Source organism: Hypomesus transpacificus, unplaced genomic scaffold, assembly GCF_021917145.1.
Source record: "Hypomesus transpacificus isolate Combined female unplaced genomic scaffold, fHypTra1 scaffold_226, whole genome shotgun sequence".
In the NCBI taxonomy this organism is placed as follows: domain Eukaryota; kingdom Metazoa; phylum Chordata; class Actinopteri; order Osmeriformes; family Osmeridae; genus Hypomesus; species Hypomesus transpacificus.
Window position 1 is genome coordinate 158,669 of NW_025813761.1, and position 16,696 is coordinate 175,364.

Sequence of the window (16,696 nt, forward strand, 5' to 3'; positions counted from 1 at the left end):
ACCTGCAGCCATACCCCATTCCAAGCCTCTATCCACACACACACACACACACACACATGGCTGGAAGGCGATAACATCAACGTTATCTCACGTGTCTGGGATTGACGCGAGGGTCATATATTTTGCTGCCGGTGGGACACGTGTGCACACACACACACACACACAGTACCGTTCCGAGTTCACCCGGAGGTGGCACACAAACTGGAATAAGGATTTACAGTCTGTCTGGTTTCTCGCCCACAGCTCCCATGATTCAGCAGGTGTGTGACAACGCTCGCTCTGATAATCAGGATATTTCTGTCTGCCTCGCAGAGCAAGGTGTCATCTGTGCTGTCAGAATTTCTCTCTTCGCCTCACAAACTGTTAATTGCCTGTGCATTGTAGGCGTGTGCATATGTACGTGTGTGTCTGTGTGAGTGTGTGTGCCTCTGTGTGTGTGTGTGTAGGTGTTTGGCTTGGGCTTCTGCTACTAGAGCGAGCCATAGTGGAGCTGTCCGTGGTGCTGAATCCAAAGCATGCCTCAGTACAGTGATAATGTGCTTGGCACATGGGAGGAAGGTGATGGAGAGAGAGAGGAAGAAAAAGAGAGAGAGAACTAAGGAGACACAACTTTGGTGCCTTAACTCATCTCATCAGACAGCGAGGTGAAGGCAGGAGGAAGGAGAGAAATAAAGACAGGTCGAGCGAGGTGAAGAAAGCTAGAGCGATAGAGAGAGGTTGAAAAAGGTAGACTGAGGTAAAAAGAGAGAAAGAGAGAGGTCAAGATAGATAGAGAGAGGTAGACAGATAGAGAGGTGAGAATGGGCTGAGTTAGCCAGAACAGCAGACTGGTCCCACTGAGTTATATAAGGACAGAGGCACACAGTTATGTAAGCCAAGCTTCGGCTCTCCACAGGGGGGAAACAAACTTGGTGGAAATGTGTGTGTGTGTGTTTTGCGTGATTGTGTGTGTGTGAGAGTGTATGTGTGGGTGCGTGCGTGCGTGCAGCGTGTGTGTGCCCATTGGCATGTGTATGTTTTTTTTGTTTTTTTAAGCGTCTGTGTTTGAGTATGCGTGTGTAATTGGGACCAAACTTTCCGTGTTCGCGAAAGAAAAAAAGGAATGAGATATCAGGTTGGGTTCCCCCGAAGGAACGGGAGCTGGCGAGATGAATGCTCCACACAGCCCCCTCCCACCCCCTCCGTCCTCTCTCTCATCCCCCCCTCCCTTCCCAGCCCTCCCCCCACCTCCCTTTTCTAATCTCATCTCCACCCCCCAACCATCCCCATTCTCTCCCCCTAATCTCCTCCTTTCATATATCTCGCAACCCTCCTGTATCATTCTGTAGCGTCCATATATCTTTCCAGCGCCAGGTTATGACAATAAGATAAGAAAGAGAGAGAGAGACAGAAAGAGAGAGACGGAAAGAGAGAGAGAGACAGACGGGGGAGAGAGAGACCAGTTATCTACAATAGCAGAGGCTTTTGTGTCACTGGCGTTCCAATTGTGTGAACAGAGGTCTGCTGTCACTGCAATACTGACAACACACACACACACAAGCACACTCACACACACACACACACACACATGGACACACTAACCCCCAGGGATCCCCCGTCAACCAACAACTTTTCTGGAAAAGAACAACACATCAAAACACAAAAACACACACAAACACATGCTCATCTACTCTCGCAAGCAAATCTATCTGTGGAGAACAACAGTGTTTTCACAGTGCATCTGTTGAGGGGAACTGATGCACACACTGACAAATCCTCCTCATCAGTTCATCTCACACACACACCCACACACACACAAACACACACACACACACTGTGAGGCGCAGCAAATGCTATACTCAGGTGGTATGAATGACTCAGCAAAACGGCAGGATCAAAAAAAGACTCCAGTTCCCATGACAGCACAATACAGCAGACAGCGGGGTTATCGTTTCTAATCATGTTGACCTGAATCGAATGACAACATCTGACAGGGAGAGAAAGAAGATGAGCTGATAGAGGGAAGAGAGGGAGAGAGAGAGAGAGAGAGAGAGAGAGAGAGAGAGAGAGAGAGAGAGAGAGAGAGAGAGAGAGAGAAGGAGAGAAAAAGAGAACAAGGACAGGAACAGAGTCAAAAATAAAAAGAGGGAGAGAGACAAAGTGAGTGATTGAGCGAGAGAGTCTTTGAGAGAGAGAGGTAGAGAGAGAGAGAGAGAGAGAGGCAATATGCTTCCGCTCCATATGAGAGTTGGGCATGCTGCGAGTGCTAATTAAATGAGGTCTAAAGGACTGTAAAAACAACAGAGTGCAGACAGGGAGAGAGAACGAGCGAGACAGTGAGAGAGAGAGAGAGAGAGAGAGAGAGAGAGAGAGAGAGAGAGGGAGACAGAAAGAGAGAGAGAGAGACATAGAGAGAGAGACTCAGAAGCTCCCTCCAGCCAAGGGTAGCAACCAGGCCAGACCCAACGCCGCAGTGTGGAAGCCAGGGTGTTATTATGGGATGCGCTGGCCTCCTGCAGGTGCTGTACTCTGTCCGACGCCCCACAGGGAGCCCAGGTCTGCTGAAGCAAAACCCCACAAAGAACACCGTATCCCTGGCAACCGTCGTGACAGGTGCCACTGTTTGAACCAAACTGCAACTAAATGGACGGATGTTAATCAATACATTGTGACTTCCAAAGGCAGATTAACATAACGCAATCCTCATATTGATTATCAGGGACTGTCCTGGGGAGTATGGATAAAAACTGTGCTGGACCCTTATTGAATAACAGAGTGGTTCCATTTCCTGTGTGCGTGGTTATGCGCTGCTTGCAAAATGCATTGACATAAAACCCTCACTGTTGAAGCATTGCAGGGGGTTTAGAGAGGTCGAAAAGCATTTCGATGTGTGTGTGTGTGTGCGTGTGTGCGTGCATGAGCCTCTCCAGGTCGTCTTGCACTACAGCAGCTGGGGGTCTGGGTGTGTGTGTCTGTGTGTGTGTGTGTCTGTCTACGTGTGTATGAACACAGCTTACGGGGTAATAATAGGTGAGTCGTGTCCGTGGCCTAAGCCACTTAAGGGTTGTCTTTTTCATTTCCTAGATCCGACATACACATCCTAGAATGCTCTGACATCACTGCCGATCAGCCCGTTCCTAGGCAACTGGATCATATCGTCATAGAAACTGCCCAAAGCACCTTGGCCTGCTGGGAGACATGAGTGGCTGGGGATCGTGGGTGAACAGAGACTCGGCTAAAAATAAAGTGAATCAAAGCCTGGAGTGTGTAAAACAATCTGTCTGTGATAGGAGACATCTGATAGTCTCACTGTGGTCCTCACTCAGGATCCGTGGAGGCTGGTGAGGTCGAGGGTCGGGAGGGTGGGAGTGCTGGTGGGAGACCTCCGTGGCTCTGTGGTTTAGCAGGCTCTGACAGTGCTCAAACCACCCCAAACATGAAACGTGTCTTCCGTTTCATTTCACTTCAGCCTCATACTGTTCCTCTCTCCCTCCGCTCTGTTTTCCCTCCCTCCCTCCCTCTCTTTAAACCCCCTCGCTATCCTCCTATTCTCTCTCTCTCTCTCCCCCTCTCTCTCCCCCCCCTCCCTCTCTCTCCCTCTCTATCCTCCTATACTCTCTCTATCTCTCTCCCCCTTTCTCTCCCCCCCTCCCTCTCTCTCCCTCTCTATACTCCTATACTCTCTCTCTCTCTCTCTCTCTGGGCCTTCATGTTCAGTCTGGTTCGTCTGCAGCATGAGCAGAGTGTGTATGCGTGCGTGTAGCGGAGTGTTCTCAACCATGTCACATCCTGTCAGGACAGGACGTGGCCCACGACAACGCCACCATGACCAAACAAAAGAAACTAATTGGATTTACCAGACGGACTGACACAGGCTTTTTAGGGTCGTCTTACACAGACTTCCAAGGCTAAAATAGAACATAGGGACACACACGAGTAGAACAAAGATACACACACAATGTAACAATGTATTTCTTCCATGGCCAACCATTCTTTAACTATCGCCCATGTAAAACGAGACGCGCTACATTATAGCAGAACCCTCTGTCGGAATCGAGACGCTTGTTCGGTCGTTGCTACGCCACAGTAGGGTAGGAATCATGGGAGAGATGTAGGCCACTCCCCTGTGCTTCTTGTCTGATTAAGCAGGTTAATAAAGGGGCCTGGATGCCTGACTCTATCCTAGGGGCGCTGTGGCTCTCTGGGTCTCCAGACCCCCCAGGGCTCCGTTCAGGGGCCAGACCCAGAAACCTACATTCGCCCCTGGGTGACTGACTGGCAAGGCCTCCTGTGACGTACACACACACACACACCCTTCCTGACACATTGAAGACTTGTATGATTGAAGCCATGTAGGTAACAGCACGTTTACAAGTCGGAGAGTTCAAAACAGGGATTTGTGTCGATGACTGTTTCCGTAACTTCTACAAACGCCGCCTTTTTCCTCGTAAAAGGAACGGGTTCCTCGTGCGTCCGGCCATTTTCACAAGGCCTTTGGCATCTGAGAGACAAAAAACCCTAACTGTGTTTGTGAAATGAAAGGAAACATACCTCCTTCTTCAGCTCCTTGCTGGCCAACTGAGTCTGGATTAGCCTCCTTTAGGAGGTGGGATTGGGAGTTTGTGGTGGGATTATCTAGAGTTAACCATGACCTCTGAACAGTTCACCAAGAGGAGGGTTGTATGCAGTTAGGGACCAGGATGGGCTAAACACGATACCAGTGGGGTAACAGACAGCCCTGGAGAAGCAATCGCCTAGGGAATTATCCTCTGACCCTGACCTGTGACTCACAGCAACCCCCCCCTCCCCATACACACACACATACACACACACAGACTATACCTCACTTCAAAATCTCTGTATACTCACCCACTCCCACCAGACACTAGTTTAGCTGTGCGTTTTTTTCTCACTCTCTTTTCGTCCACTACTGCCAGTTACATAATGACTGCGCACAAATACACTTGCTCGCCCTCGCCCTCTCTCCTCCCTTCTCTCTCTCTCGTTCCATCACAGACCACAACAGCACACAAACACACACCAAAACACCGCTTCACAGAGCTGGTTACAATCCCAGCCCATCTAGCAGCGCGTTGCCATGCCCACGGGCCCAATCGATGGCAGGCCTAAAAATAGTACACACCCCATAATAGTTTTACCTTGCGAGCGAGGTGCAAGGCGTCGCCATTGTGCAATCACCACCGCTCACGGTCGCCAATGGAGACCAGGAGGGAGAATCGCATGATATGATGGAAAACCTGATGACAGGATGTTATCGAATGTAGAGAGTCCAATGGTGTGAATCTGTCTGCTCTGAAATGGTCTAGTTCTGTCTAGCCTGGGGGTTTTTAACTGTTGAATAAGTTCACCCTGTCAACAGACATCTAGAACCTTCTCTTTACATTAATGACATGGAAACTAGACAGAAAAGTGTCCGGTTCTTCCTGACCAATTCCATTTACAAATTCCTCATAAAAAAAAATTATTAAGCGTTAATCTGCCAGCTGGAATAGCAAAACCATGATTAGCCTGTTCAGTCTGAGGGGATTACTGGCCTCCCTTATTCTCACATTCATAGGACCAAGGTATTCACTGTTTATAAGATCTTCATCGACGCAAAAACTTGCAGAAAGCCGATGAGGAACAAGAAGCTTTTGTAAGGAGAGAAGGCGCGGTAGAGAGAGAGAGAGAGACAGAGAGAGAGAGAGAGAGAGAGAGAGAGAGAGAGAGAGAGAGAGAGAGAGAGAGAGAGAGAGAGAGAGAGAGAGCGATAAAGAGAGATAAAGAGAGTCAAAAGGAGAGAAAGAGAATCGCGTGAGAGATGAAAAGGTGACATGGTGGCACACAGCAGGCGTCACGACCCGGTAAGAGAAAGAACTTTGAACCCACCTACCCCGTCTGGGTAACACACACACACAAAAACACACACCTAGAGACACATACCTCCTTTACTAATTGAAACAGAGATTGTGATCCGGCTCACCATTGGTGCCTCAGACAGATGGTGTATCCTCATTTTACCTGTCTGAGTGTGTGTGCGTGTGTGTCTGTTGGTGTGTGTGTGTGTGTGTGTGTGTGTGTGTGTGAGGAGAGTGTTAGTGTGCCTGTATTTGTTTCAAAAACATGCCTTTTTTAAATGTACCTATATGTTTGTGTGTCCTTATATAGTTTGTGTGTGTGAGTGTGAGTGTGTGTGAGAGAGAGAGACAGAGAGAGAGAGAGAGAGAGAGAGAGAGAGAGAGAGAGAGAGAGAGAGAGAGAGAGAGTGTCAGCCAGAGAGAGGATGGAATATCAATGAGGATGACACTGTGCTATTTCTGTCTTTCCTCTGGAGCTCTGGAGAAAAGCAACTGCGTGGGCGAGAGACCAGACTCCATTCATACATCTCTCTCTCTCCTTTCTGTATGTCACACACGATGACAACAAACAGGTTTGAGTCTGGACAGGTAGGAATGGTTGAGAAAGTGCCATAGCCTATAGTGGTCATGGACAAAATGCCTCAATTACTGTATATAGGAACCTTTATCATGGCTAGCTAACTAGCTAACAGTAGCTAGCCTCTATTGGCCAAAGTGACAGAACTCACTAGTTTCCCCTCCATCGTGTAGATCTTCTTGACCACCCCAGAGTCCAGCTTGATGGCGTCCGTGATGTCGGTGAGGACCTGTTCGTAGGAGTGGGCCGTCTTCTTGTTGAGCAGGATTCGAACGGCCTTGCGGGGCTTCACGCCGCTACGCACCACCGTCACCAGCTTGGGCCGGATGAAGTCCTTGTTCTCGCGGTTCTCGGGGGGCCCGGCTTTGGCGCTGCCCAGGGAGAGGGGCCCACGGGCGGCCGCGGCCGAGGCCTTGACGTTGACCGACCAGTTGGGGTTGACGTTCTTGGTGTAGTCCAGTTTTTTGTAAACCTCGATGCAGCCGCATACATAGCTCTCACCTGTGGATGGGGGGGGGGGGGGGGTGGGGGAGAGGTCAAGGAACCGATGTAAAGGTTGGGGAAGGCTGGCTACATTTAATTTTGAGGTAACAGCTAGGCTATACAACATAATATTGTGTATTATTTGTCAACTTAGGTTACCATACATGTAGCCTATATATATCCTGACTGCAAGGAAAATAATGATGTCTAAAATAGGCTGATTTATAACTATGGCAGTCCAGTCAGGGGCGCCGTATAGGGGGGAAAAGTTAGGACGGCCCCCAAAAAATAAAAAAATAAAATAATTATTAACTTTTTATTTTTTCATGGGGCCCAAAATTCCTGGCAGTGCCCCTGAATCCAGTCTTCCAAGACAAAAAGCTGTACTGCACTGACCACTCATCCTCTGTAGCCAAACCACCCTCTGCTTAATTATGACCTGCCCCGGCTCTAGTGGCTTATTACAGACTCCGACAGCAGCTGTCAAATGGGAGACCCATATGGGCCTCTTTTGCAACACAAAACAAGTTTATGACTGTACTGAAAATCTAGATGCTTGCACTTTTAATATTTTATGATCGCGATAACCGGAGATGTTCTGTTTGAATTAGAGACCTGCAGAAGTGTGAGATTTTACCTTCCACCAGCTGGTCGATAGTGGTGATCTTTTTGGAGCCGTCAATTGAATAAATGATCCGCACGCCTTGGGGTAGGTTCACATTGTCCGACAGGGAGCGGGTGAGGTCAGCCAACAGCGCGTCAAAAGACCGGAACCTGTCTGTGGAGATGGCATAGACTATCCCGTTGAAATACCGGTCTCCGTTGCGGTAGAAACGGACTTTTTTAGCCTTCTTCTCCGAAGTAAGGGTCTTCAAGGTACGGGTCCGGAAAAGGCTGCAGTGAGCGCTGTGTGTTGGACTCAGTACCCCATTCATCCTTCCGCTGCCGCGGGCATGCCGTTGGGCTTTGTCCCGATCGTCAAAATGTTCCAGCTCCATGTCTCTCTCGAAGGTCACGAGCACAGCTCTACTATCTGGAAAGGGAACCGCAAGATAACAAAAAAACTTGTAACTAACACAATATACGAACCTTAAACCAAACACGCGGTACGCGACAGTCAGTCACAATATGGAATACAGGGGTTCAATCCACGACGCTTGTTTTAACAATCGCCTAGTGGTTGTGTCCGGTCTCAAAATAACTTCCTAATGACAGATTAAGCTTTTCTAAGCTCTGAGCAATAGTAGGCTAGGCTATACTCCACTGTCTGTAAACTGTCGTGAGTACTGTGTCATTGATTTTGAAACACTGAAAGAACCGCACAGCCTGCGATCAATCAGTAGGTTGAAGGCAATAGGCAATTACTTTCTGCTTTAGAAATATAAATGATATAAATGATTTTGACTTTTCTTGCAAATATTGTCGAACACTAGGCTATTTAAGTTGATTGTACAATATTGTTTGAAAAATATTATCAAGAAGCATTAGCCAGAATAATGCTTTTGGAAAAATGACACAGGCAAAGCAACAATACCAAGCAAGAATAAACTCAATGAAAAGTATCATTTGCAAAGTAAAAAAGTACTAGAACTAGCTGTATGACAGATCATCAGATATGACAGGCAATCCTAGCCTAATTAATAAGCGAGGTTCAGAATCCAATACAAAAATAGGACCTCTGAATAGTTTTCTTACCTACACGGTACACTAACGGTTCGGCGACGGTCACCTCCAGTATTACTGATTATCCAATTCGCCAGATAAGTTAAAAAAAAGATTTCAGAAGAAAGATAAGCTGTTGACACCTAGTGTCCCTTCCGTTATCTCAGCCAGCAGTGGCCCCGTGCTTTCTTTGTTGTCCGGTGGATCTCTCCTCCGCTAGTGTGTGCGCGCGCGTGTGTGACTGTGTGTGTGAGAGAGAGAGAGAAAAAAGAGCGTGCCGTGTAGGCTGGGCTTGGCTAGCACCAGCTGTTCTCCCTCCCCTTGGCTTCCCCCCCCACTTCTCCTCCGCCTCCTCCCCCTCCTGAGTCGTGTCTGGTGTTTTTTGTAGAGCCCCCCCCCCCCCCTCATTGGGATGCAGTCCCACACCCGGGCTTGCAAGGCGTGGGACTGCACCCCCTCACACGCTGCACGCCCCGTTAAACCACAAGACACGCGCTGGTGGTGTCATAAGGGAGTGAGTGGGGGAGTATTTTTTTCTCAATCATTATTCAGTGGGCGTGTGCCCGAAGGGGGAGGATGTGTGTGAAAGAAAGAAAGATGGAGATAGTGAGCATATTTATGTTAGGGAGGTCAAGAGAGGCATATGAAGTTGTTCTCTTCTATGGCCATGAATGTCTTTACTAAATTGCAGTTGCTATTCAAGAAATACAGCTTGATTGAAAAATGAATGAAGTGTTTGAAGTGAACTGAGTTTGGGAGATTTGATATTCTCTCGTTTTTGCTCTCCCATGAACATACTTGTGTGTTGGGTGTGTGTGCTTGTGTGTTGTGTGTGTGTGTGTTTGTGTACAGTACGGAGTAATCACAAAGGACGTGAAGAGAGAAAGTGGACTGCAGGGGTGGAGGACAAGATGGATCAAAGTGACCTAGATCCTGTCCCCAGGAGACCACCAAGCACGTCACCTCTCCATCGCCCCTCCATCTCCTGCCCCCTCCTCCCCCCTCCATCTCCTGCCCCCTCCTCCCCCTCCATCTCCTGCCCCCTCCTCCCCCTCCATCTCCTGCCCCCTCCTCCCCCTCCATCTCCTGCCCCTCTCCTCCCCCTCCATCTCCTGCCCCCCTCCTCCCCCTCCATCTCCTGCCCCCTCCTCCCCCTCCATCTCCTGCCCCCTCCTCCCCCTCCATCTCCTCCCCCTCCATCTCCTGCCCCTCTCCTCCCCCTCCATCTCCTGCCCCCCTCCTCCCCCTCCTCCCCCTCCATCTCCTCCCCCTCCATCTCCTGCCCCCCTCCTCCCCCTCCATCTCCTGCCCCTCTCCTCCCCCTCCATCTCCTCCTCTCTACCTCCTCTCCTCATCCCACTCTTCTCCTCTCCTCTGCATCTCTTCCTCCCCATCTCATCTCCACCCTCTCTCTTTATCCCACTCTCATCTCTTTACTTCTCTCCATTTTCTATTTCGCCATCTCATCTCTATGATCAGCAATGATATTCATGTATTAAAAACTAGTTTGGCAGCAGCAAAGTCCTCACCCCCCCTTAAAAAGAATGTGCACATGTAATCTACTGGAACCGCTGGAAATAAATTGGTTTAAACTCAGTATCCTTGCGCCACCCACCCACTCTATCAAATTGCTAGTTTTTCTGTAGCTTGTAGAATCTCTCCCACGGCAAGAACAGTACTATAGTAGCATGATATTCATACAATGGGTCCTACAGTACAAGAGCAATAACCATTCTAGTCTCCCACCCAAAGTATTTAGAATTAAAACATGAGATGACACATACAGGAGCATTTGGATGGACATGGGCCAATGACTAATCTCTGACACAAACCCAGCTTGTTGCCCATCTGCTGAGAATGACAAAGGCTTTCAAACCAGTGGGCAGCCAAATGAACTGCGCTTTAAACTTTGCTGGGCCCTGGTCTGACCAAACTGTTCTGAGTGGAAGAAAGGGAGGGGTGAGAGAGAGAGAGAGACACATGGAGAACAAGAGAGATAACTTTTCTGAGAGAAAGGGAGATAAATATAGAGAGATACAGAAAGAGTCATGAATCATAGCTATGCGGTATATTGGGAAGCCTGGCTGTTATCATAACTCATACACCATTTGCTCAGAAAAATAAGAGTCCTATCATCTGTGAACTATCGTTTCATTACATTCCTGCCAAATATGTATTGTATTTTGATCAACAAAGCACCTTTTTTTTACGACTACATTGTGTGGTAAGGCCAACAAGGTCTGGATTGAATCTTTTTTCCATGTCCATTGACTACTTTTCTGTGGTGTAAATCGATTTGTGTTCCACGTCTCTGCATCAATACTTCCTTGAGTGTGGAGCAGTGTGTATACACCCTGACAGTGGTAGTTGCTGGGTTTGTGTGTGTGTGTAATTTATATAAGAAGATCTGGAGGATGGCTGTGACGTGGCGATGTTTATGTAAGGCAGGTGGTGGGCGGCGCGGCCCTCTGGTAGAAATGGAACAGACTGGGAAAATGTCACACTTGCAGATTTTTGGGTGACCTCTCTCTTTCATCCAGCCTCCGTCCACTTTGTATTTTTGTCTCCCCTCTCCCCCCCCTCCTTCTCTCTCTCTCTCTCTCTCTTTCTCTCTCTCTCTCTACTTACTCTAAGTTTATTTTTACCTAACAGCCTCACAGTAAACAACCAAGCGCATACTGGTACATTTGTTGTTTTTTTTTTTTTTTTTATTCTCATACATTCCACAGATCATTTCAAAATAAAAGTCAATTTTATTGTTCATGTTCCACAAATAAGACCTTACTTCGGCCCTTAATAACCAGACTAGTGCTTTAGTTTTGGTAATCTACTCCCTACAACTTCCTTCCTCACTGCTCCTCTTCCTGCTCCTCTTCCTGCTCCTCCTCCTGCTCCTCTTCCTGCTCCTCCTCCTGCTCCTCTTCCTCCTTTTGTAGAATCAGACACAGGCAGCTTGCTTGGTTTTCCCCTGTTACCAAAAAACAGAAAGCAATTGAAATAATAAATGAGGAATGAATGACTAAACGATTCAACCTGCTGATAATATAGTCCTCAATTCAGTCAAAAAAATGAATTAAATTTGTTCATGTGTGTAGTCTCAGGCCAACTCATGTCACGACATTTCAAGACTGAGAATGACGTGTTCAATATTCATGATGTTGAGCAGTAGAACACGCACACCACTATTTTAGTCTTGTGGGTAATGCAGTATAGCCCCTAGTTTGAAAAGTTACTGGCACACAAAAATTGTCTCTGTGCTTTGGTGAAACCAACGCTTAATCAGGAAGAATGGATGGAGGATATTGTGTGGGACTAATTTCGCCCACAAACAATAACCATGCTTATTAGTAGTATAATACACTTCAACCACTGCCTGTTCTACTATCAGATGGTTCAGTGTGGGACTGGAGGGAAGATTATTTAGACAACAGATCTGAGATTTGGGCCATTTGGGGTCAAACTGCAACTACCTTTGTTGACTCTCTGGTGCCCCTCGTGGCTGGCATAGGTACTGCCTCCTATTGGCATCCAGGGTGGAAGACAGCTGGAGAGGAAAAGAGGGGTATGGACTTTTCAATGCTGATTTCCGATGATTGAAAATGTGCTGAGTCTGCGTGCGTGCGTGTACGTATGTGTGCACCTAAGAAAAAAGTGATGACGCAAATCCTATCCCCCCCAAAAGTCCTTGACTCAGTTCTGTGAGGAGCTCTTACAAAACAGACAACTCCATAGGGTAAATGAGGTAGTAGTTTAGAAGTAGGACTCAGAACAGCATCCTGCACCACATTCTCTCTGTCTCTCTGTCTCTCTGTCTCTCTGTCTCTCTCTCTCTCTCTCTCTCTCTCTCTCTCTCTCTCTCTCTCTCTCTCTCTCTCTCTCTCTCTCTCTCTCTCTCTCTCTCTCTCTCTCTCTCTCTCTCTCGATTTTAATAACCCTCTCTCCCACAGTGGCCATTCATCATTCAGGAAGATATTCACGACTCGTCAGTCTATATTTCTTTTTGAAGCCTTCTCCGTGTCAGGAGTTATGAATCACGCAGGCTAGGTTACGTGCTTACCTTAGCGATTTCTGACAGATACGCACGCCTCTCGTCGTTGGTCTTATGAAATGCCTGTTGTTTACGAGAAGGAGAGAAGGAGACTGACAATTTGAATGGAAAGGGTACTTCACTTTTCAGATCTTGTAGCTCTGCTTACAACCCCACAATCTGTTCATCTCCCAGAAAACTACACTGAGCATTAACAATTTTCTTGCATCAATCATACACAGTGTCTGTGTACAGTAGTATGAGTGTGTGTGTGTGTGTGTTTGTGTGTGAGAGTATTCCTCTGTGTGTCTACAAGGAGGTCTTTCAGAAGGTCCTCGGCGTTAATGAATGTGGGATTAGAAGGGGGATTACGGCGTCTAATGCTGTGAGATATTAGCCGTATTTGGTCTAATGTGTCACGCTGAACAGAACAGTTAACAAAGGGCCTGGGAGTGGAACAAAAGTGGGTCAAACGCCATCAGACAAATACTGTAACGGCACATTTTCAAACAATCGATTGAAAATACAGTCAAACGAATCCCTAAAACCTCGAATAAAGAATTTATCATTTGTACGGAGAGGTGCTGACAAGTGAAATAATTGTTGTCTAGATATGACACAAATTTAATTTGGGTATGACAGATAGACAGCGAGGGATTGGGCGAGGGACTGATGGCAGACAGACAGGGGGGGGGGGGGGGGGGCGACAGGTGTTACCAACTTGACCACAGGTGTCACTGGCCTTTTCAACCAGTTCGGCACGTGACATAACCCACACAAAATCATCCCACCAGATTTCACGCTAACCTTCCCTTCCTGTTCGATCCTCTGACGGCAGTCTGTCAGCTGACCCTGCAGGCCGGCCTTCTCATTGGTCAGTAGCGTCAGTCTCTGCCTCAGTGCATCCTGGGAAAGAGAACCAAAGTTTTGATGCATCCCTGCATGGAGTCCTTAATGGTAAGTAGGCAGTGTGAACCAGGTGGAGGCCTTCAATGAATGACGAACGACACCCTCCGTCATTTGTAAAGGAGTAAAGTGCCGTATGTCCTATGTTCATTTAGCAGATGCTTCAATCCAAAACGACGTACAGGGAGAGGTTAGAACCTGCGTTCAAACCTTCCACCACTGAGCTAAACCTTTTCTAATGTCAATATCAAACAATGAAACTCAAACTAGATGATCTTGATCTACTGTTCAACAGCCACGTCTAACAGCAAACCATCTAAGGCTTAGTGAAGGAACAAGGGTGTTAGGTTGTGGCATTGAAAGCGGGAACCGGTAATCACCGAGTCATTCCTGGAGCGCGCTCTCTCAGGAACAAGGCCAATTTGTCTGGAGGTTTTTACTGGGCACAGAACAGTCATTGTGGCCCTTCAGTCAAAATGGCGGAATTAACCTGCATTGCCCCTCACCAGCAGGAAGGACCACAGGTCGAAAAGGACTCGCACAAACATTCTAGAAGATGCCGTCGACCACACAACGTACTGTTTCTCACTCAACTGTCGTACTCTTTCCCTCCTTTTTCTATCTCTCTCTTTCAATCCTCTTCCTCTCTCTTTCTTGGGAAATCAGGTTCACAGTCCTTTGGTACTGGAAACTAACGAGCAGCTGCCACTTCATACTCACACACACAGACAGACAGGCACACAAACGTCCATTAAATCAGACACACACATAACCCTCGAGAGTGTGTAATTGGTGTGTATTACTTTCCTATGGTTTCAGTAATCCAGTGATTACAGTGCCCTGGTTAAAGCCTGCTTTATTCCGCTTGCATCAGCAGAAGAAGCTCAAGTTGCAGCTGCCATCAGTAGCACACGTCTCCCTCACAATTCTCACGCACTTCTCTCTTTCTTTCTCTCTATCTCTGCTTGTCTCTCTCCCTGTCTGCTTGTCTTCCTTTAGCTCCCTCGTGTCTCTCTCTTTCTGTCTTTCTTTCTTTCTCTGCGTTTCCCTCCCTCCCTCTCAACTGTCTTTCTATCTGTCTGCTGCACCCTCTCTATCCGTCTGTCTGTCTCTCTCTATCCCTCTCTGTCTCTCTTGTCCTCCCTGTCTCCTCTCTCCACATCTCTTTTTCCTCTCCTTTTTCCTCTCTAGGCGTCTCTCTGGCTCCCTCTGGCTCCAAGTCTAGATATGCCTTTCACACACACACACACACACACACACACAGATCTTTTACTGTACCATAAGTACACTCACCATTGGCATGTCATCATACGATCGTATTGAGGCCAATCGATCTGTACAAAAAAAACGTTAAGAAAAGTAAACGCAAAATTAGATAAAATTGAACTGGTAATAGGAGTGTGCTTAAAGCTAGAACTGTGCTCGTAAGGCAAATTACCTACTGGGTTTCCTTGTAAATCCTCCAGTCTCTCGTGAAGGAGAGTGGTCTGTCTCTTCAGCTGTCCATTCAGGTCCACCTGGGTCTCATACCGAGTTTTCCACTCGTTACCTGGGGAACCCAGGATCAGCAATATTATTATAGGAGGCCTAAACAGAAATACTGTGCTATAGGGAGATGCACATCAAGTAAATGTATGCATTGTTGTCTCCCTCTTCAAAAGGTGTCATCTTACGACTGTTACCATTCCTACAATATAATAATTTACGCTACCTCTCAACGTTTGACTACAGCCTACTGCGGTAGTTCCAGTGCTCTCAAGTCTCACGCATTCCATTTCTCAGGCAACAACTTGTTTTTCTCACGCTGAACGCAAACTTGAGAGCACTGTTCACACTTCACAGTATGATACAGGCTATGCCGGACACTCACCTTCCCCATCGACGCTGTGAAGTCTCTCTTGCAGTCCAGATAAAGTGCTCCTCAAATCGGATATGGACTCCTCCAGCATTTCCCTAAAAGCGGAGGCACAGATTCTAAACACGCAATTACCTTGCTTTAACTTCCCTACTTTTGTTCTATCGTGCGGCGAAATGTACTTACTTAATTTCTCTCTCCTGTTCCAGTTCGGCCTGCAAGCAAAATATATCATATTTGCTCAAGTCTGTCTCTCCCATGTTAGGCCACTAAATTACACTTATTAGGCCTACGTGAAAAGTTTGTTCCTCTGGTATCCCATGGAAACCGCCGTATCCGACTTGCTGTAGAAAGAGGCGTGACCGCGACGCAATGGCCGAGTATAATTTACATACATTAGGACTACTGTTACTCACATAATCGACATAAATGTGGGACATATGTTTTTTTATGTAAAGTTATCCGATATAAATAGCTTAGATATGTGTGTGGCTTGCAAAGATTGAATACACTACCGGTTTCACCTTTTTATTTTAACCAAGGGACAATAAACAGAAATATCAGTATGTTACGGTGGCCCTGAAGTGCAAATGACACCCCCTAAATTGACTCGTATTGGGGGGGAGTATTTTCATTTGGGGGATGTACTCATATTACGGGGTGTGGTTTGCACTTCAGGGCCACCGTATGAATCACATACAATATCAAAATATATACATTTTAAGACACAACAAGTCGGCAGTTAATCAATCAGATATCTAAATGAAGTATTTAATAATAATAATAAAACAACACCTTAAAGTAAAAGCCTCTTTCTGCTAATTTTGCAAAAGAAAACAGAACACGTGACCACAGCAAAAAAATATAACCTACACCCCTTACTTCTCTTTCTCCCCATACTCCTTCTCCCGCTTCTCTGCCGGGATATTCGGTTCTCCGGTTGTCGGGTTGTGGTCTTTGACCACAGCCTTGGCAGTGGTCATCCTAGTGCTCTTCGATATGCCCTTTATGCCCAGGTTGTCCATGTTGAACATGTTGAACATGGACAACCTAGGATGGTCCTAGAATCACTCCTGCTTCAGACCCCTTGTGACCCACCATGCCTCCTCTATCAAGAGGAGGGGGTGTAGGGGTGTTTAGGTGTAGGGGGTGCAAATGGGATTTTTGGATCTTAACATGGCTGGAAAGCTGCCAACAGTCAGAAGGAGGGTCTTCATTAGAACATCCATCACGCTGTAAGTTTCCTCAAGCTGTGGTTTTCTACCTGTGAGGAATGCACTGGTAAGGCTGCCAAGAGACCTTTCACCAGACATAAATTTGTGTGACGCTCATCATTTTCACAAGTATTT

At 47.1% G+C, this 16,696-nt stretch overlaps 2 protein-coding genes across 4 annotated transcripts in view; both read right to left on the reverse strand.

Moving 5' to 3' along the window:
• Positions 1-8,737, reverse strand: part of dclk1a (doublecortin-like kinase 1a) — an 11,270-nt gene extending 2,533 nt beyond the window's left edge. The window contains exons 1-4 of the mRNA XM_047014176.1: positions 8,593-8,737; positions 7,535-7,930; positions 6,566-6,915; positions 5,873-5,877 (exon numbers count right to left, since the gene is read on the reverse strand). Of these exons, the coding sequence (XP_046870132.1) occupies positions 5,873-5,877; positions 6,566-6,915; positions 7,535-7,895 (716 nt within the window). The 5' untranslated portion in view covers positions 7,896-7,930; positions 8,593-8,737. The remainder of the gene's footprint in view (positions 1-5,872; positions 5,878-6,565; positions 6,916-7,534; positions 7,931-8,592) is intronic.
• Positions 8,738-11,188: 2,451 nt separating this feature from the next.
• Positions 11,189-15,923, reverse strand: ccdc169 (coiled-coil domain containing 169). 3 transcript variants are annotated; one of them, XM_047014205.1, is made up of 8 exons: positions 15,534-15,922; positions 15,363-15,445; positions 14,931-15,041; positions 14,786-14,826; positions 13,394-13,492; positions 12,617-12,670; positions 12,030-12,103; positions 11,189-11,527 (listed from the first exon to the last, which is right to left on the reverse strand). In XM_047014205.1, the coding sequence occupies exons 1-8, from the start codon at positions 15,605-15,607 to the stop codon at positions 11,365-11,367; spliced, it is 699 nt and encodes a 232-aa protein (XP_046870161.1). In that variant the 5' UTR covers positions 15,608-15,922; the 3' UTR covers positions 11,189-11,364. The 3 variants fall into 3 exon arrangements, 2 of the variants coding, with proteins under 2 accessions (XP_046870161.1, XP_046870162.1); XR_006955463.1 differs by having other exon boundaries at positions 11,436-11,527; positions 14,935-15,041; positions 15,534-15,923; XM_047014206.1 differs by lacking the exon at positions 11,189-11,527 and having other exon boundaries at positions 12,026-12,103; positions 15,534-15,923.
• Between the last annotated feature and the right edge of the window lie 773 nt (positions 15,924-16,696).